Below are 20,430 nucleotides of genomic sequence, written 5' to 3'. Positions count from 1 at the left end.
GGCCCCGGTAGGGGATTTCTCTGCAATGCAAATTGAGTTAAATTCCCACTCCATGCCTGCCATGATCCTGATCATTATTGCCCCCACCTCCAGTTGATACTATTTGCATTTTTTAAAAACCTGCATTTTAAACACAATGATGCGTTTGGTGTCAAACTTGGTTGGCCTTATGATCCTTTTAAACTGAAGAGATTAATGCCGGGGATTGATCTTGGAACCTTTTTTCATGAGAAGTATGTATTCTCCCACTGAGCTATTAGGGCATGTTAAGAAGCAAAGGCTATAGTTTCTTGGCCTGCAGAAAGAAGAGCCTACAGCATGGGTAGGCAAACTAAGGCCCGAGGGCCGGATCCGGCCCAATCGCCTTCTAAATCTGGCCCCTGGATGGTCTGGGAATCAGCATGTTTTTACATGAGTAGAATGTGCCTTTTTATTTAAAATGCATCTCTGGGTTATTTGTGGGGCCTGCCTGGTGTTTTTACATGAGCAGAATGTGTGCTTTTATTTAAGCCACTTCCGAACTGGAGAGGAGGTGGGGTTGCGGGCTTCACGTCCACCCCACATGCGCGGGGGCTAGCCTGCAGCCTCCGCGCGACTGAGGGAACTCCTGGCTGTGTCACCGCCTGGCCAGCCAATCGGCTGGTTGGCTGGGTGTGGCTAGCGCTATTTAGCGCTGGCGTGCCCGGGGTATCTCCCTCTTTGGCCGCTTCTACGCTCCGGTTTCCCACCCTCCCTCCCTTTTAGGTTGTCCATCTGACCTTGCTATGGACCTCGGTTGGTCTCCGTTGAGGGGCCTGGTAGGAATCTTTCCATGTGGCAAATTGGCGCCAGCCACAAGTTGTGGCCATTTTTAGCCCATTAACCTTAAATACTGGTGTCATATGTCTTTATTTCCTCTGGGGGAGGCAGGAACTTGCCATGCAAAAATGCATCTCTGGGTTATTTGTGAGGGCTGTCTGGTGTTTTTACATGAGCAGAATGTGTGCTTTTATTTAAAATGCATCTCTGGGTTATTTGTGGGGCACAGGAATTAGTTCAATATTTTTTTCAAAATATAGTCCGCCCCCCCACAAGGTTTGAGGAACAGTGGACTGCCTCCCTGCTGGAAAAGTTTGCTGACCCCTGGCCTACAGGATAGAGGAGAAGGAAGATTGGGACTAACTCGGACCCATGTGCATCTCTTCTGAAGTTACAATGGAGGGACACTTTAGCCACGACCTTACCTGGCCTCCACATAGTAAGAGCACAAGAACTTCCTGCTGGAGCAGGCCAGTGGCTCATCTAATCCAGCATCTTGTTCTCACATTGGCCAATCAGATGCCTGTGGAGAACCTGCAAGCAGGATTTGAACACAAGAGCGCTCTCTCCTCCAGTTGTTTCCACCAAGAAGCACTGCTGCCTTCAGGCAGAGCATAGTCCACATGGCTGGTAGACATCAATAGCCCTCTCCTCCATGAATTTGTCTAACCCTCTTTCAAAGCCATCTAGGTTGGTGGTCGGGACGCGGGTGGTGCTGTGGGTTAAACCACAGAGCCTAGGACTTGCCAATCAGAAGGTCGGTGGATCGAATCCCTGCGACGGGGTGAGCTCCTGTTGCTCCGTCCCTGCTCCTACCAACCTAGCAGTTCGAAAGCACGTCAAAGGGCAAGTAGATAAATAGGTACCGCTCTAGCGGGAAGATAAACGGCGTTTCCGTGCACTGCTCTGGTTTGCCAGAAGATGCTTAGTCATGCTGGCCACATGACCCGGAAGCTGTACGTTGGCTCCCTCGGTCATGACTGGACGTAATGGTCAGGGGTCCCTTTACCTTTACTTTAGGTTGGTGGTAATCACGGTCTCCTTTGGGGCGAGTTCCATAGTTTTAACTAACAATGTGTTGCCTGGAGAAGTATTTTATTTCATCCGTCCCAACATTCAGCTTCGTTGGATAGCCGCGAGTTCGAGTGTCCCCTTCCTCTGTTTGCTCAGTGTCTGACAGCTGGCTCTGGTACAAGAAATGAGAAACAACTTGCAGAGTTGTTGAACTACCAATGGATAATCCGGAAAAGCCTTTAGCTTCAGCCTCTTATCTGTAAAATGGGAATAACAGCGATGGGCGATCTTGTTAGGGAGCACAAGATAAGAACGGCGAAGTTTGCAAATCAAATAAAATTGAATAATTGGTTTCCTCTGTCTTGGAGCATATCCATGACAGAAGGCACTCTTCCTATGCCCCACTTTAATGAAGCTAGTAATCACACAATTACTCGTAGGCGTGTGTTAAATATGACACTGGCCATGGCACTATCTATATATCTATAACATGGGAAAGCAGCTTCATTTGTAAGTGTCTGCCGCGTCAACCAAACCGCATTGCAATCAAAGTGATCTAAGGGTGACTCATTAATTAATTGTTCTTTTTTTACTGTGCGCTATTGAATTAATGAGTAATTTGTGCTGGGTAACTCTCTGAACACATTGATTACATGAGATATTTTCTGGGAAGCTTTCGTCCCAGGGACATGCTGGAGAGAAGGAAGGAGCCGAACATCCTTCCTGTAGCCTCCTTAATGGCAGGTCCAGGAGAACTAAATCATCCAAAGGGCATTTGGAATGTATCTGAGCCAGGTGGCTGACAGCTTCAGATGCTTTCCTTCACACCACTCCTTCTATAATACTGCTAACTAGTGATGTTAAGCTGTTCCCTTGCCCATCGCTCTCTGGCATTATAATTGAGTATGTGCATTTGAGTGGTATTCTTTTTTTTTTTTGTGGGGAGCACAACTGCTTGCTTCTCCTGCATGGTTGCCGTTTGAAAAGGAAAAGAATACAGCTTTTCCTTCAGCCATAGGAGAGTTCTTGAGCAATACCCATTCCACTCAATAGCACTTGCAATGAGTGCAGAACATAGAACCAGGAAGCCGATGCATTTAAGTTGGGGAGGAGATGCTATTTATTTTACTTAGGCTATGGGGTTTAGGACGGCAAACTGCATTTCCTTCATTTGCGGCGCTGGGGCATGATATGGCACAAAGGGCCGTTGAAACTATGCTTTATTTAGACCCCATGTGCAATATTCGTTTATAGGATTTAGGTGGATTTTTTGTTTAATCCCTTGAACTGCAAATGGGCAAACTGATAATGTAGTTGGGCGGTGGCAGCACAGATGAAGCTTTCAGAACAATCAATTAAATGCATCAAATTATGCCCAGCAATCACCCCAGATCTTCTGGGAGTGGGGGTGTGGTTTTGGACAAGATTTGTTCTAGGCACAGATGACTGCAAACTGCCCACTGCTGAGAAAATTACAAGAAACTACTTAGCATTACATTGTGTGCGTGTGTTGGAAGTGGGAATCTTTAAAACCCTCCCTTTGCCTGCAGAGTCCAAAAATGTTAACAAGATTGCTCCCCCCACCCCATCTTTCTCTCTGATGAACACTTTTGTTCACTGGTAGTTAAAACCAACTGCAAACTGATGTAGGGGAGGCATTCTTTTAATTTTAATTTTATTATTATTATTATTATTATTTTTTAAAAAGAACATTGGGACATGTGATTTTGAAAGAGTGATGACTCATGATCAGGATAAAACTCCACCAAACACAGTGATCCAATCTGGCCGTGCTTATGTAATTCAGGTTTCACACGCAGAGGGTCCCAATCCAATCCCTGGCATCCCCAGGTAGGGGAGGGAAAGATGACTGTCAGAAGCTGCCAAGAACTGCTGCCAGTCCTAGAATCAGAGAATTGGAAGGGACCCAAAGTCCCACCCAGTCCAACTGCCAGCCATGCAGGAACCACAGCTAACCAACCCCCTATAGACAGTCACTGTAGCCCAGTGGTTTTCAACCAGTGTGCCGTGGCACCCTGGGGTGCCTTGAATGATAGCCAGGGGTGCTGTGGGCAACACTGATCTCTGTCCCTCTTTCCCTCCTTCCCTCCTCTGATGTCCTCTCGTGTCTCTGCCTCCAAAGGCTTGCACAGCTTTTTATCACAGCAGCCCTGGCTACAAGCTCTGCAGGCGAATGATGCCTCTGGGGGGCACTTCTTGGGGGGGGGGCAGCTCAGAGACCAGGGACAGCAGCAGCAGCTGCCCAGATGACTCCCAAGTAGAGGGGAGAGGAGAGGAGGCTGAGGGAACACTTAGTGACAAGGGAGGGTGTTCGAAAAGGGGTGCAGGAAAGGGGTGACATAACTGGGCTCCTGAGCCCCACAGGAGTGGCGCAGAAAGAATGTGGTTGGTTAAGGGAGCCGTGGACTCAAAAAGATAGAAAGCTTCTGCTGTAGCCAATTTAGTTGAGCAAATTTCTATGCAGCTCCGATGAGACAGTCAGCAACCAGTAGCATTGACCACCTGTAAGGAGAGAACAGGGGAGATTGTCCTATGGGTTTACAGTGAAAGAGCCAGTGGCAGTGGCAGTGGCAGTGGCAAGGTGTGTGTGAAAGGCTGCCATCACTGCTGCTCCTTTGGGAAGCATGTGGAAGAAACCTGAATTTTATTATGCTTCCCTCGGTGGCAGCAGGAGCTGCGAAACCCTGCAAGGGGGGAGTGGGGTTGGCGAGCAGGGGTGCAGCTCCTAGTACATATAATAAAAGATGTTGGTGTTGCCATGCTGCAGTTTTGGGGGAAGCTTTGGGACCACTGCTTTATGTGATAAATGCTGACAAACCTGGGAATGAGTTCCAGTTGCCTCTGTAGCAAACAAAAAGCTGCAACAGAGCTAAACCACACTTCCATTTGTCCTGTCCTGCAGCGGTTTTGCCTTGGCCCTGCTGGCACTCTGCAGAAAACCCTACTACCATTTGTTCCAAAGACTGGGTTTCCCCAGGGGGAAGTGGTGGGCCAAATGGAGGTGTGGCTAAGCCCATAGTCTCTCCCAAGCCCAAGTATACCTGAAGGAGCATCTCCACCCTCATCGTTCTGCCCAGACACTGAGGTCCAGCTCCAAAGGCCTTCTGGAGGTTCCTTCACTGCGAGATGTGAGATTACAAGGGAACCAGGCAGAGGGCCTTCTTGGTAGTGGCGCTCGCCCTGTGGAATGCCCTCCCATCAGATGTCAAGGAAATAAACAACTATCTGACTTTTAGAAGACATCTAAAGGCAGCCTTGTTTAGGGAAGTTCTTAATGTTTGATGTTTTCCGTTTTGAATCTGTTGGGAGCTGCCCAGAGTGGCTGGGGAAACCCAGTCAGATGGGCAGGGTACAAGTAATAAATTATTACTGTATATTATTGTATATTATTATTATTATTATTATTATTATTATTATCCATTATATATTATCCATTATTTTCCATTAATTCAATTAAGCTTTCATGGCCAATAGCCGTTTTTAGATTTTTATTCCTATTGAGACTTTTGCTCTTGCACATCTGTGTATGAATATCTTCGTGGTGAGTGCTTTTAAGAAAGGAAATAGGATCATCTTCATCAGGCTGCCTCGACCTCGGTCCTCCAAATGTTTTGAGACTACAATTCCCATCTAGCTAGGGATCATGGGAGTTGTAGGCCAAAAACATCTGGAGGGCCGAGGTTGAGGAAGCCTGATCTTGATCATATCCCATAGTTTTCCCTCTTTTCTAGTATGGCTGCATTCTATTCTGGATGCTTCCTAACCCCACAGCTGTGCTAAGCATGCCATATAGGCAGATGACAGGATAATGTGGCTGGTCACCCTCGCTTCACAGCTGTAGTTCCACAGCAAACTGTCTGTGGGGTCTGTATCTGACATGCCATGGTGGAAACAGACATGATCACCCCCTGCATGATGCACTGAAGAGCTACCACCAACCAAAAGCAGTCAGTGATGCCCCAAAGGAAAAGCAGTCAGTGTTGCCCCAAAGGAACCAATGGTACTACTTGGCTATGGCACAATCGCCTTCCTGTAGAAAAAGTGTAGAGCAGGGTTTGTTTTGCCCTCGCCCAGCCTGGAGGCTGCAATACCTTGAGGGCAACCTTGAAGGAGCTGGATGCCAGTGGTGGGCCGGGTAGAGGTAAGTAAGTAAGTGCAGGTGCCACTCTTAACAGGTGCCACAGCAGGGTCAATTGGTGCTGTGCAGAAGCCACCTAATACACACACACACACCTCCATTTGGGCAAGTTGGAGACATTCTTGCTATTTAAGGGCACATTCCAGCCAGGAGAAAGGATGGGAAGCAGACCGGGTGAAGCATATGGGCCTGAGGACTGGACAGAAGCCAGGAGAACTGCATTGGTCCCTTGGACCTGATGTTCCTCACCTCTGCTGTCTAAAAACTGTCTAAAAAGGGTTGCATGATTTAATCAGGTAGAGATATCAAACATAGGAGCGGATTCTGGTTGGATGACACCATAGAGCTGCAAAGGTTGGTGCTAAAATAACACCCCCCAACATCCCATGCTATTTATAGGTGGCAAAATTGGGGAGAGCATTTTGCTGCGTGCTTTTGGGGAAGCGGTGAAATATTCCCAAGGGTTTCTCCTGAGAAACTGATGCTCACTTAATGAGGAATGAAACTCATGTTAGCCAACAGAGATTAAAATTGGATCCACAGCTGTACCCCAAACTCATAGATGGTAGGGCTGGAAAGATAATTTCACTGATAATTTTTTTTCTAATGGAGGACTGAAATTCTCTAACAGCTTAGGAGAACTTTTTGAAAATTACTCAAAATTGTTTTCTGAGAAATTTTAGGTTACGTGAAGTGATGGCCGCTGTCTTCTTTGCAAACCAGTGGCAAATGTGGTAACTGGGCAACTGGTAGTTGGCCCAAAAAAAGTGGTGGTGTTGAGTCGGTAGAAGAGAAGCACCAGCTTGAGATTTTGCCATCCAATCCTTAGAGTTTATTTATTTTTAGACTGCCCCACCCCAAACAACTTGGAATGGACAACAATAAATTAAGAAACAAAGAATACAATATCCAGTCGAATTTTGATTAAACGCATCTACAAAAGTCAACAGATGTGATAGCCTCAGCGCTCTGAGTGGAGGTTCTTCATTTCCATCTCCCCTTCCCCCACCGAAAAACAGCAGCTCATATCGAAAATGCCTGACATTGCTTCTGAAAGGTTATGCAGGTTTTGGCGAGTCTCCAGCATGACAGCACTTCCTTAGCTGTGGGGCAGCCCCTAGGAATGCCCCTCTGCAAGGCCCAGATGTCTTGAGTTATTAGTCAGGAGGTGACCTCAAGAGGCCACTCTTGGTCAATGTTATGGGCTGTGATGGTCATATGGAGGGAGACAGTCTCTTAGGTATGCTCTACCCAAACCGGATAGATGTTTAGGCAGGACACTGATTTTTCTTTTCTTAAATAACGTTTCTGTACAGGAGCAGAAATCACTATGCTACATTAAAATAACTTCAGAAATATATATATACATATAAAATTTTTACATGACACCCAAAGGCACTGATTTGCATTGGGGCTCAGCTCTTCATTCCCAGTTATATTGGAAACAAGCAATTACATATATATATATATATCGGAGGGGGGAAGTATACAGAACACAGTAGCCCCCGCCCCAAATAATTAAACGCCCACTCCGTAAGGTTGAGAAGTACTGCTAACAAAGTTGCGGGGGGAAACCCCCGCTGAAATTCTGTAGCAAACAGAAAGTACTTTTTGAACTGTATGGAATAAAATAGCTAACATCGTTCAATATAATAATAGTAATGATAAGAAAAGCTTGCATGTGATCTAATGAAAGACTGAGAACCTCGGAAGCTTCAGCGTGGTGGCTAGAATTATAATCCAGTCTGAAATTAAGCACCTCCGAATCCCATCGGTTTCAATGGGAGAGTTTAGCATGCACTTAAATAGACCCAATTCAAGTCAATGGAACTGTGCACTTAACTTTGGCCAGTTTTACCCATCAGTTTTAATTCAATAGATCAAGCATTTGTGAAGCTCTTAAAACGGAGAAGAATGCATGGGATTGGCTCTCTCTCTTTCTCTCTTTTTTTTTTGCTTTTGGTTTGTTTTTACTAGAAAGATACAGCTCTTTCAAAATAGCTGGTAGATACAGAAAGCATAAATATACAATAAAGTTTAAACACCGATTGTACTAAATGCAACAATACAAAGAAGCAAATGGTAACACAATAAAACTGTATTACATTTGTGCTTTGAATATTACAGTACATTATATACATTGGTCCAAAATAAGCATCTCATGCCAAATGATGCAAAAGAAAAAATAAAGTAAAATAAGATAACCAAAACAGCAAGCAAAAGAGAAAAAGGAAAGGGGAAAAAACTCCAGCAAGTATTTACATTATCTTTTAATAAACATTCAACTGTGAACTGGTGCAATTTCCACTACATATATTTGAAGTCCGCCTTTTATTCCACACGACCATCCTGTCTCCCTATTTCTACGCTATTCAGTAGGTTCTGCCATTGTTTTTCTTTTTAATATATATATATATATATGTATATATATATACACGTTGAACAAAAGCAAAGAAAAGAAAGGGTAAGAACATAGTGCTTCAATATTCTCCGCGACGAGGCATCGGATCAGCGAACTTGGGGCGCGTAACCTTCTTTCATTAAACCCTCCTCATAGTCTGTCTGGCACAGTATCATGTTGTTCTTTAGGAAAAATTTGTCTCCCACGCAAAATCTGGAAATACAAGAGGGGGAAAATAAGATGAGAAACATGGAGGATCCAAGTTGCATTTAAAACATAGGTGTCAGGAAAACAAGCAGTTTTTTGTTGTCATCGGATGAGCCTCGCCAATGTGGGGAACGACCAGAAACACTCTTGCCGATGACCTCAGTGTTTGAACTTGAATATACCCAGGGACCTAAATTGTCCAGGGCTTTGTACATTAATACAAGGACCATGAACCAGGCTTGGTAGTAGATGAGCACCATTTCCACAATGGTGTCAGATGTTCCCTCATCAATTTCTGCACCAGCTAGAGCTTCAGGAGCAGAGTCAATGGCAGCCCCACACAGAGCATGTTGCAGTAATCCAGCCCTGGGGTTATGAACCCATGGACCACAGCAGTTGTATAAAGACTAAGCCACTGTTGACCACTTCTCTTGGTGGCACTATAGAACGTTAGACATTAAAGAAGCCTTTCCCAACCTGATGCCCACCAGATGTTTGGGACTACAATTCCCATCAGCCCCGGCTTAGGGAAGGCTGCACCACAAGCGTCACAAAAATCTTCACTTGGTGGCTTCATCACACTATTTAATTCCATCCGCATTGCTGTCAATCGACATTTCAGGCCCGGGAGGGGTCATGTGAATTGGCCTTTATATACAGCCAAGCTAATTTCACACTAAGTGTGGCTTGGGCATTACTTTTTCAGTGGGTTCATTTTTCCTTAATAACAAAAAGAGAGCTCTCTTTTAACGCCCGCCTGGAGAAACAAGGGGAGCACCACACCCCAAGGGGTCTTTTGGCGCAGAGAAGAGCTTTCGCTAATGAATGATCGTGCATCGGGGGGTCACATTCTGTTTGTGGCCAACGCTCCATCTATAAAAACATATTGGGAGGTGCGACACCCAAAAGCTCCAATTAAACCAAATCGAGTAACCTAAATGAACTTCTTAGCATTGAGGCAGACAGATGAAAACCAGTCTCCCTCAGCTAATTACCCGCTTTACTCTCGAAACTATTGTTTAATTCGGTAATGGATTACAATGTTCTTTTTTGCCGTATAATTTTCCAAGCGAGCGACATCTTGGACACAATTAGAAGCAGAAATAAATGTGCACGTTGTTTACGGTAGATTTAACAACAGAGTAGCTATGGGAATAGGCTGTATATGTACTTAATTGTAACAATTTAACCTTCAAATAGCGGTGTCTGGTGTAGTTGACCCAGTAAAAGTACGTATAATTACACAAGTTGACCTTGGCGACCTTCGATTGTGGGGCCCCCACCCTCCCCACCCTTTTTATCAGTCAGTCAGTTTCTAATGATGTCTGAAGCAGAAATCTGAGGGAATTGTCACAGAGTAAATTGTGTATTGAAAGGAGGCCTTTAATGTTTTGTGAAGTTGTGAGGTTTTAAATGGGGCAGCAGTTGGGCTGATTTACATTTGTAAAGATTGGAATGCTAGACAAACAGCGAACCCATTTATTTTCCAACCGGGTAGCTTTGGAAATTTATCCTTATGCTCGCTAAATAGAGTGAGGGAAAATAGTGTAATAAAAAAAGTGGATTGAAAAGAATTAGCTTGGCTCCTGAAGGAAAATTGGGCTGTTTATGTGTGGACTCCCCTCTCCTCCCCACCTCACTCTCTCCCCCATCTCTCGGATTAATACCTGCTCATAGCTCTTGACTGAAAATACAGATTATGGAACCGGTCCTGAAAATGCTTTTCAAGTTATTTATGGTCAAAGCAGCTTCATAGAGAAAACACACACTCCTAATTTCAGATTCCCCCCCCCCACTTCCCCGACATATTTTTATATTTCGTTATATTCCACCTACATCTTATTGAATGGAGCAGATGGAAATAAAAAAGGGCTCCTGCAGAGGGGAAGCAGTTATTTTCTGAGCTCTTTAGCACCTGACCATTTTTGTTTCTTGGCAAAAATAAAAACCCCCTATGTTAAACAGCTTTTCTGGCCAAATTGCCCAATACTTGCAGAGTTCTTCTTCCCACAAAGCATACCTCAGTTATATAAAAAGAAGCTCGTATGAATATATAACTGGGTGTGGGTTGGTGGGGAGAAGAGTCTGCCCCCCAATCACATCTCCCCTGTTGATTGTGGCCAGAGTGGTCCATCCTCACTTAGGTAAAGGGGTAAAGGTAAAGGTAAGACTCCCTGGAAAAGACCCTGATGTTGGGAAAGATGGAGGGCACAAGGAGAAGGGGACAACAGAGGACGAGATGGTGGGACAGTGTTCTCGAAGCTACCAGCATGAGTTTGACCAAACTGCGGGAGGCAGTGGAAGACAGGAGTGCCTGGCATGCTCTGGTCCATGGGGTCACGAAGAGTCAGACATGACTAAATGACTAAACAACAACAACAAAGGTAAAGGACCCCTGGGTGGTTAAGTCCAGTGAAAGGCGACTATGGGGTTGCTGCGTTCATCTCGCTTTCAGGCTGAGGGAGGCAGCGTTTGTCCGCAGACAGCGTTCCATGTCATGTGGCCAGCATGGCTAAACCGCTTCGGGCACAACGGGACACCATGACGGAAATGCCGTTTACTTTCCTGCCACAGCGGTGAAGCAAAGAGGTACTCGCATTGTGTTAAAAATAGATCAGCCAGACAGCAATGGAGAATAAGAAGGTGAGGTTTATTGCCAGGCAATAAGGTACCCAGTTGGAATATTTTCCAAAGAACTGGGGACCCCGATTGACAGAATTCCAGAGGTCTTTATACCTGAGCAGAACACAGCAAATCATTGATCATGAGACAATCAGGAAGGATTCATAATATTGTCAGCGTGAATCAGCCAATCAGCAAGCGGTTGTCACGCTACTTGACCCCCGGTCAAACCTTGGTCAGCACCGGATTCTAGTTCTGCTTTCCGATGCTTGTAGTGACACTCTGTCTAACCTTTCCCCCAGTTATGACAGGACAGGGAGCTTGGACATTTTGTGGTTTTGCTCTTCCTGTTCTGTGGATTAATTTAGCCTGTATCTGAGGGGATTTTGTACCAGAATCTCTGATTCATGTCTTTCCCCCTTGTCCGGGGTGCACAGATATTTAGGGGAAAGGTCAGCTCCTAATTTCTTGCCGTTTCAAGCAGTTTGCAGCACAGCTTCCCTTTTGATTCAAAATGGATTTTAAAGTACTGTAATCCTTGATTTGTATAAGCATATGTGGATATATATTGAATATATTGAATATATTGGTTTCTGATAACTGATTATGTGGATAGCATAGGGGTAGCCCTTCTCCCTTGCCTCAGCGGTACCTATTTATCTACTTGCACTGGCGTGCTTTCGAACTGCTAGGTTGGCAGGAGCTGAGACAGAGCAACGGGAGCTCACTCCGTTGTGGGGATTTGAACCACTGACCTTCTGATTGGCAAGCCCAAGAGGCTCAGTGGTTTAGACCACAGTGCCACCCGCATGCCTATCCTCACTTACCACAACAATGGTAGCATTGCCTCATGCACGCCTTCCCAGAGCTGCACCAGAACAAAGGTGGTTCTTGCTTCCCTTAGGGAAGGTCTATAGCTCAGTGGAAGAACATCTGCCTTGCAAGAAGAAGGTCCTAAGTTCAATCCCTGGCATCTCCAGGTAGGGTTAGGAGAAACTCCTGCCTGAAATCGTGGAGAGCAGCTGCTAGGCAGTATAGACATTAGTGAGCTAGGTGGACCAACAGTCTGACTCTGTATAAGGCAGCTTCCTATGTAAATGCAGTAGTGGCAGACTGTTGGGCTGACAGATAAGCCCAAGGTGGAGAACTGGTGGCTCTCCAGATGTTACTCTCATCAGCTCCAGCCAGCATGGGCATTGTCAAGGCTGATGAGAGTCCAGCAACATCTGGAGGGATACAAGTTCTTCACCCCTGCCATGGGCAATGCTTGCAAACCTATTCCAATATCATGTTTCACAAAGAAGGTGAAATGGCCTTCCCGCACCAGACCCCTTGCTTGGCTTACATGGTGGTGGTAGCAGTGACAACACCGATGAGGTTCTTCAACCTTGGGTCCCCAGCTGTTGCTGGACTACAACACCCATCATCCCTAGCCAGGTCAGTCAATGGACAGGAATAATGGGGTGGGAGTTGCAGTCCAGGAACGAGTCTGAAGAATGCCACTCTAGATGATGTAGAGAGAACAGCTGTTTTCCAACTTTCTACTTTCAAAGAAGAAAATATGACATTTCCTTATATTGGCCTTGGCCAACCTGGCACCCTTCGGGACTGCAGATCCCATCAGCTATCTTACACAAACCAATGGTCTCTATCTACTTTGGTACTCTTAGTGGCAGCAGCTCTCTGGGCAAATGTCTCTCCCAGCACCTGCTCTCCCTATATTCTGATTTGTAAGGAGCACTTAAGCCACAGTTTCCTGGTTTAGGCATCGCAGGAAACAGTGGTTTAACAAGCAGAGATGTCAATGCCAAAGCCAGGCAAGGTGAGTGGGTGGGTGCAGGCACAAGACTCCTTGGTCTAATGAACCATGGTTTAAAATTGAAATTACACTGTTATTTTTGAATCGGGCCTATTTGTACATCTAGCCAAGTACTATGTAATTGTACTTTGACTGGCAGTGACTCTCCAAAGTCTCAGGAAGAATTTTTTCCCATCTGCTATTACTTGGTCCTTTTGAGCAGAGGCACAAAAGATTGAGCCTGAGAAATTCTGCATGTACAGCTTCCAGTGAGGTTTGAGCCCTCTTCGTGTTCTCTATTGGATGTCCTGTTCTCTGGTGAGAACAGGCTTTGACTAAAGAGTTATTTCAACACTTTTTACAACATGCAAACATACCTGAAAAAGTTAGTACTTGGCCATTAAAAAGTCCTGTGCTATTTTATTGTTTGCTAAATTGTGATTTTAAATCAATCTGTTAACTTCCAACATCACATCTAGCTGTGCCCCTAGAATACACAAATCATTCATACTTGCAAATATTTATATTATTATTATATTTAAATTCTTCTTCTTTTTTTTGCAGGCAAGAAGATTGTAGCGATGGCCACTATCTTTTTTTAAAAAAAAAGAAAAGAAAACCTGTCACTAATCTGAAACCTCTATACACTGAAAAAGAAGCCCACTGTCTTTTGTTCTGTGGCTAACAAAAATTATCTGCCTTGCTTGACTGATAAAGATTAGCCGACTTCTTGCATTAAAGAAGTTTATCTTGTACGGGATGAAGTGACAAGACAGTAACTAAGTGCTAATTGTGCATAACCAGCGCTAAAGATATGCAGGCCCATTACGACATGCAATAAATGAAGCGAACAACAAGAACGTATTAGACAGTTTTAATAATGACACTAGAACAGTGGTTTGGAGCAGTAAGGATGGGGGAAAGTCTTTAAGAGTTTCAATTCAAAAGAGTATGCAATTATTTCGTACTTGAATGGATTCCACTGGTAGGGTAAGGCTGACCTTATTTTGAATGCAGACTCTTTAGTTCTGCACCAAAACAAGGCTGATGTATAAGAACTGTAAATGGCCCTGTAACTTCTAATTGCTTAGCATTATTACATAGTTTAAACAGTGGTTATTACTTGTCTGATATTTTAATTTTCTGCACATCGTGATGAAAAAGGTCAATTTGGCTTTGTTTTAGAATGTAATTGTAGAAAGCTATAATTATGGCAGCTGCACAATTCACACTGCATGAGGGATGCTCGGCTGTATGTGTGCGTGTGTGTTTTTAAAACTCACTATGTCGCTACAGAACGAAGCGGAGCAGCGTGGGCTGCCTCTTCCATTATTTTACCCCACACATTAGAGAAACGGGCAAATCCATTCATTTCCTGACCATGACACTTTGTGGGGGTTTTTAAAGCCAGGACTAGCTAATGTGGCATGGGGACCCGGGTGGCGCTGTGGGTTAAACCACAGAGCCTCGGGCTTGCCGATCAGAAGGTCGGCGGTTTGAATCCCCGCTACGGGGTGAGCTCCCATTGCTCGGTCCCTGCTCCCGCCAACCTAGCAGCTCGAAAGAACGTCAAAGTGCAAGTAGATAAATAGGTACTGCTCCGGCGGGAAGGTAAATGGCGTTTCCATGTGCTGCTCTGGTTCGCCAGAAGCAGCTTAGTCATGCTGGCCACATGACCCAGAAGCTGTACACCAGCTCCCTCGGCCAGTAAAGCGAGATGAGCGCCGCAACCCCAGAGTCGGCCACGACTGGACCTAATGGTCAGGGGTCACTTTACCTTTACCTTTAGCTAATGTTGCACTCTTTAGATGCTGTTGGACTACAACTCCCATCATCAGCTGACCATTGGCCATGCTGGCTGGCACTGATGGGAGTTATGGTCCAAGGACATCTAGAGGGCTAGCCCTGTTTTTACCCATCATTCAGTTCTGTTTCCACAGGAGCAGCTCATGTGGTGAGGCAGAGCCGCAGAACGGCCCTCCTGGGGTTGCTGCAGCCTGCCCGGATGCCATTGGGGTAGGGCTGGGCAGCTGTGAGGTTGAGGTTCCAACAGCGCACCAAGCACTGGAACCAATCTGGCGGTCCTACCAGGGCAAGTGCACAGCCCAAAGGTATACACACAGCAGAGAGCTAACTTCATTGTAAAAGACAACCCTTACAGTCACTTCTACAGCTCTGGATACCTCTGCACACCAATGTGACCTCTAGGCAGCTATTTCCAGGTCTGTAGTGTATGGAGCTGTATGGAGCTGTTGCAGCAGCTGGAGACCACCCCCTTTCCACCAGTTTATGTACCTTCCCCTGACAGGGTGAGCACAGGTAGCTGGAGACTACGCCTGCGTGGAAACTGCCTCTGCTCTTCCTGCTTCAGTTCCCTTCTGGTTCTGGGAGAGAGTTGTGCAGGAGAGGGTAGGGAAGCACCCAGCGCTTTCTTTGCCTGCCCTGCCTCTTCCTCCACTCTGAAGCTTCCCCTCCCTCTGATACTTGCCTCCTGGTTGGTTCAGGAACCCACAGACCACTGTTCCTCCTCTCCTGAGTGGGACTCCAGCGTCCTGCCAGTCCCTGACACTGCCCCACTCCAATCCAGGTTAGTTGCAGTGACATTCCATTAGTGGCTTCCATGTTAAGCCAGTTAAGGTTCAGGAAGTAGGAGAGCCACCTCAACAAACATTTTTATGTATTTTATAACATATTTAACGTGTGCCTTCTTCCAAAAAATGGGCTGTACCCATTGTTATGCAAGCAAAGTTCCACTCACCCAAGAGGACTCCCCTTTCTTCTGCTCTACAAACACCTCCCTGAAATCTGACTTGCAGGGTGCACATGGTGGCCGGAAGGGCCAGGAGAAGAGGAAGTTCTTTTGTGCTCATGGAAGTTTGCTGTGCAAGTGGATGTCGGGATGTGTCCTGGGAGACAGGGGCAATTGGCAGGCCCCCAGCTGGCTCCAGCCCACCGGCTGACAGCCGGGGCGAACTCCAGCATCAAAAACTGTGACTCAGGCCTCAGAAACCTTTAGAGACTGAGCACGCAAGCCAGCAGAGATAAGAACTCTTTGCAACGGAAGTAGCGGACAGAGGCATATGTAAGCATATTTACAAGCGTTTATTCAGCATTTGAACAAAGGAAAAACATGTCTGCTTCCCTTCGTGTCCAAGCAAAAAGCATAGGCAAAAGCTATATACAATGGAAGTTCTGTTGGAAGTAAACAGACATGTGACATACAAAAACTCCACTTACCTGTTCTAAAGGTGGAACGGAAACTCAATATCCTAACAGCCCAACGTGCATTTCAACACTTATGAAGTGTTGAAAACTGAATCATAATATTCTGCGAATGTTTTAAAGTTTTAAAGTCAGAGTTTTAAAGTTTCGCAGCCCTGCAGCATTTTAACCTGAGACGCCAAAAGAATCTGTCCATGTACAGTTTTATAATGGGTTGGGTCTAGACTTAGTCAAGCTCAGAGAAGAATCAAGTGATTTCAGTGGGTCTAAAAGTAGCGATGACTTACTTGAGCCCAGTTGGTTTCTGCAGGTCTAAGTCTGGATTCAAGCCAACATGCTCAAAGTCAAAATGAAGTGGATCTCCGAAAGGATAGGACCTCCATAATTTCATGGCCACAGAAGGCTTTGCTCTATGTGATACTGGGGCTCGGTGATGGAAGCAGCATTACGATGGAGCTGCCACTTAAATTCGGAGCTGCATTCAGATGCAATTTGCACCAATGGATTTTAGCATTACAATCAAGAATGGCCTCAGGTTTGCAAGCCATGGTTTACCATGTTTGCCGCTAAACCATGAACAAAATATACAGTACAATCACCGTAGATGTGGGGCAAAGGGGAGAACTAAGTTCTTGCTTGTAATACTGAACCACAGATAATTATTGTGCAAGAGTAGGGTTGCTGTGATAAAAGGTAGGTAAGAGCGGGTACACTGTGTCCAGTTTTGCCCAGAGAATGATAGCAAGCTATCGTACCTCCATACCCTCCTAATTCTAGGTCAGTCCCAAGTTGGTTTCAATACATGGAAGGAGACTTAAGAAACTCTCCTACCTCTGATTACAAAGTTGACAGGCGAAGCAGTCCAGGTGGTAAACATTGTCCTTGGCCCTCATCACCATCTCAAAAGCAGGGATGAGTTTGCTGCAGGCTGCACAGTTCCCCGTAACACCAAATAACCTACAGAAAAATTAAAAAAAAAGATGAGTGGAGGAGGCATGATTGGTTGGGTCAAGAAAAGAGAAACCCCCTATATAGTACCCAATAATCACACTTGCATTTTTCTTCCTTCCCAGACATAAATCTATATTTGATTTCACCACGAGACTAAACTTCTCTCGGAAATGCTAAAGTGCAAATGTACCGAGAGGGCGATGGTGGAGGCACCAGCTGCTTTTCATCTCCACTCGCAGATAAGTATTCTACTGTCATAAAGCTTTCTACAAAAGGCAGAAAGATACGGAACTGCGGGGAAATAGTTTATTCTCTCCCTTCGCTAGAAAAATCTACATAGCTAGCATACAGTACGTAAAGTTACTCGGTGTGGTAGGGAGTGAGGATTCTCATTCTTGAAAAGATGATAAAGGAAGGGGAAAACAACAAGCCCGGGACTATGTTATAGGGTATAGAAATTTCTTAAATAAATAAGAAATAATAATAAATAAAGCTCAGCAAAATGTTAGCCTATGGCATGGATTATGGAGTGAGCTTGTCCGATAGTGCAGTAAAATAATAATAATAATAATAATAATAATAATAATAATAATAATAATAATAATAATAACTACTACAACAACAACCCACAACTCCCTGGAGCTCACTGTAAATACGAGTGTGATGTAAAACCTTGGCCTCTGTGCTATTTATTTGTAACACACAAGCTTTAGCAAAAGAGGAAATAATACTTTGGTGCTGGTGCGGGAAGGCTCCCATTGCAGTCATTTTTGACACCTAGTGCTAAAAGCTTTACCATTATTAAAGAGCATTTTATGAAGAAGTCATTTAAAGCGTCAGAAAGCATTAGTGGTTCATGCACCTTCCAACCTTGTACCATGCTTATAGCTATGATTATGTTATTCAAGTAGCCCATTAAAGTAAATGAGGCAGTCAGCTATATATAGCCACATTAGGAGTGCAGGTACATTATATTGTAGGAACAATTTCAAATCTCTTATGAAATGTTTTAACTTTGGTGATGGGGGGTGGGGAGAACCCACTTCCTTTTTTTAAACAGATGCGCGTGCATACAAGCACAGTCGCACATTGTTCAAGGTGGTCCCCCTCCTCCGCACACAGCTGGTATGTTCCAAATAATGAAATAATCCTACACACATCTATACAGAATTTTAATTCTAATAAGGGAGGATTATAAACTTTTTTCCTTTCCTTTTCGGATGCACACACCGCCGATCTTTGAAACCAACTTTAATGCAAAGCTACTTAATACATGCAAATGGGTTTTTTCCCCCTTTTAAAAAAGTAGCAATGCTCTTCCTCTGTGTTTAGCAGTTAATGCCATTTTAAAGTATGATACAAAATAGATGAAAATGCCACATCTGCCGCCTTCCTTTTTGCTCTTCAACATCAGGCTGACAGCAGAAAAATATTAATGGCTCTCGGGGGAAATGCCGAATTAAAAGCAGTTCTGAGCTAATGAATTCAAAGGTGCTACAGTCGAAAACTTGGTTTGGCAACACACACAGATGAGCGCAAACCTTGACATCAAGCGCAAACCCTGACATCAGCCCAGTGCACACATTTTGCATAATACATACGGCATGTTTATTTTTAAAGTTACGAACCACTTTTCTGCTGATTGTCTGGTGCACTAGTTTACCCTGATTTATATATATATATATATATATATATATATATATATATATATATATATATATGTTCAGAGATAAACAAAACAACAACAAGGCTTAATCACCAGCATCCCTATGTTCATCAACTCCTGGTAGATTTATTATTCAGGCTCATGTCAACTTCATTTTGCTAATTGTGAAGACGGATGATTAAAATTATATGTACACACAGAGAGACAGAGGGTTGTGTGTCTCTCCACAATCACTTCTCAAAAGATTCCACCCCAGCAATTCTCAAATGGCCTTGGGCACGCCATGCCAGTTCAAAAACAAAAAGAGGCTGGATCCAACTAAGCCCTACTCAGAGTAAACTCACTGAAATGAATGGGACTAAGTTGTTACTACTAACTTCAGTGAGTCTACTCTGAGTAGGGCTAATACAACACAACATCTCAAAGACTAGCAGAGAGGCACTTCAGGGTAAAACTGAGGCCACTGTTCACAAATGCATTCATTTATTTCAAATAATTTATATACCGCTTAATTAAATAGCCCCTAAGCAGCGTACACTGAACAAATCAAAACATTTATTGATATGCATAACTTATTCCCAAGTCTGGAGAGGCTTGGTGAAACAAACGGAAGGCTTTGGGCTTTATATTATAATAGCAAGACCTTGAACTTGGCATAGCTGGAAGTCAGCACCTATTTGAGCAGAGGTGCAATATGCGGGCAGGATCTCAGGTTTATCAGCAACCGTGCTGCAGTGTTCTGCACTAACAGCAGCTTCGTGAGCAACTACAAGGGAAGCCCCCCTTGACGCTATCCATGTTTAAAACGACCATAGTCAATCTATGCCAATCCAGGAGCAGCAGCAGTTGATGCTCCAGTCAATGTTGGTAGAAGGTGCTACTAGCCACAGAACTCACCGGGGCATCTAGTAGAAGAGGCTGGAGCAAGAAGCAGCCCCCCAAGCTGAGTGCTTCCTCCTTCAGGATATTTCCACACAGGGCAGGGAGACATGGGAACTGCTCATCCACAGAGCTTATGTTATGTACTGAGTTGAATAGGATCCAAACTGCAGCAGTCTGATTGGTCCTAGAACAATAGGATCCAAATTGCAGCAGTCTGATTGGTCCTAGAACAATAGGATTCAGAATGCAGCAGTCTGATTGGTCCTAGAACAATGCAGCAGTATGATTGGTTGGCGGAACCACCCAATCATGCTCCAGATATAAGTGAATCCACAACCTGATTGGCTTACAGTAGAATTCCAGAATTAGCCAATCATGTGCAGCCCATTGTGTAAATAATGTATATAAAGCAGATACTTTGAGGGGACATTCATTCATTCCTCCTCACCACTATGAGCTGAATAAAGAGCATGAAATCACTTTGCGACTCGGAGTATATTTCAGCTTACATCTTGGCAGCACTCAAATTCAATGGTAGTCCATTTGCCTGGCAGTAGTGCTTGGCTTAATAGCCATCTCTGGTGATTCTGTGCTCTTGCTTCCTCCGTTCTTTCTGAACAGTACAATTGAGTAGAGCAACACTCAGACATGGTCTGCAGCATCTACCTTACACGGCACTCTACCCCATGGGGAAGTGTCAGCGACTGGCC

The 20,430-nt window shown here is 44.7% G+C and overlaps 1 protein-coding gene across 5 annotated transcripts in view; it reads right to left on the bottom strand.

Moving 5' to 3' along the window:
* Nucleotides 1–6,788: 6,788 nt before the first annotated feature.
* LMO3 (LIM domain only 3) overlaps nucleotides 6,789–20,430 on the bottom strand; it is a 97,863-nt gene continuing 84,221 nt past the window's right edge. For all 5 annotated transcript variants that reach the window (XM_081880208.1, XM_081880210.1, XM_081880209.1 and 2 more), the window contains exons 3-4: nucleotides 17,053–17,178; nucleotides 6,789–8,585 (exon numbers count right to left, since the gene is read on the bottom strand). In XM_081880208.1, the coding sequence (XP_081736334.1) occupies nucleotides 8,480–8,585; nucleotides 17,053–17,178 (232 nt within the window). In that variant the 3' untranslated portion in view covers nucleotides 6,789–8,479. The remainder of the gene's footprint in view (nucleotides 8,586–17,052; nucleotides 17,179–20,430) is intronic.

This window comes from Podarcis erhardii (genome assembly GCF_964252035.2).
Source record: "Podarcis erhardii genome assembly, chromosome: 10".
Taxonomy (NCBI): Eukaryota; Metazoa; Chordata; class Lepidosauria; order Squamata; family Lacertidae; genus Podarcis; species Podarcis erhardii.
The sequence above is the reverse complement of the archived record's forward strand: the minus strand, read 5'-3'. Positions and strand labels throughout refer to the sequence as shown.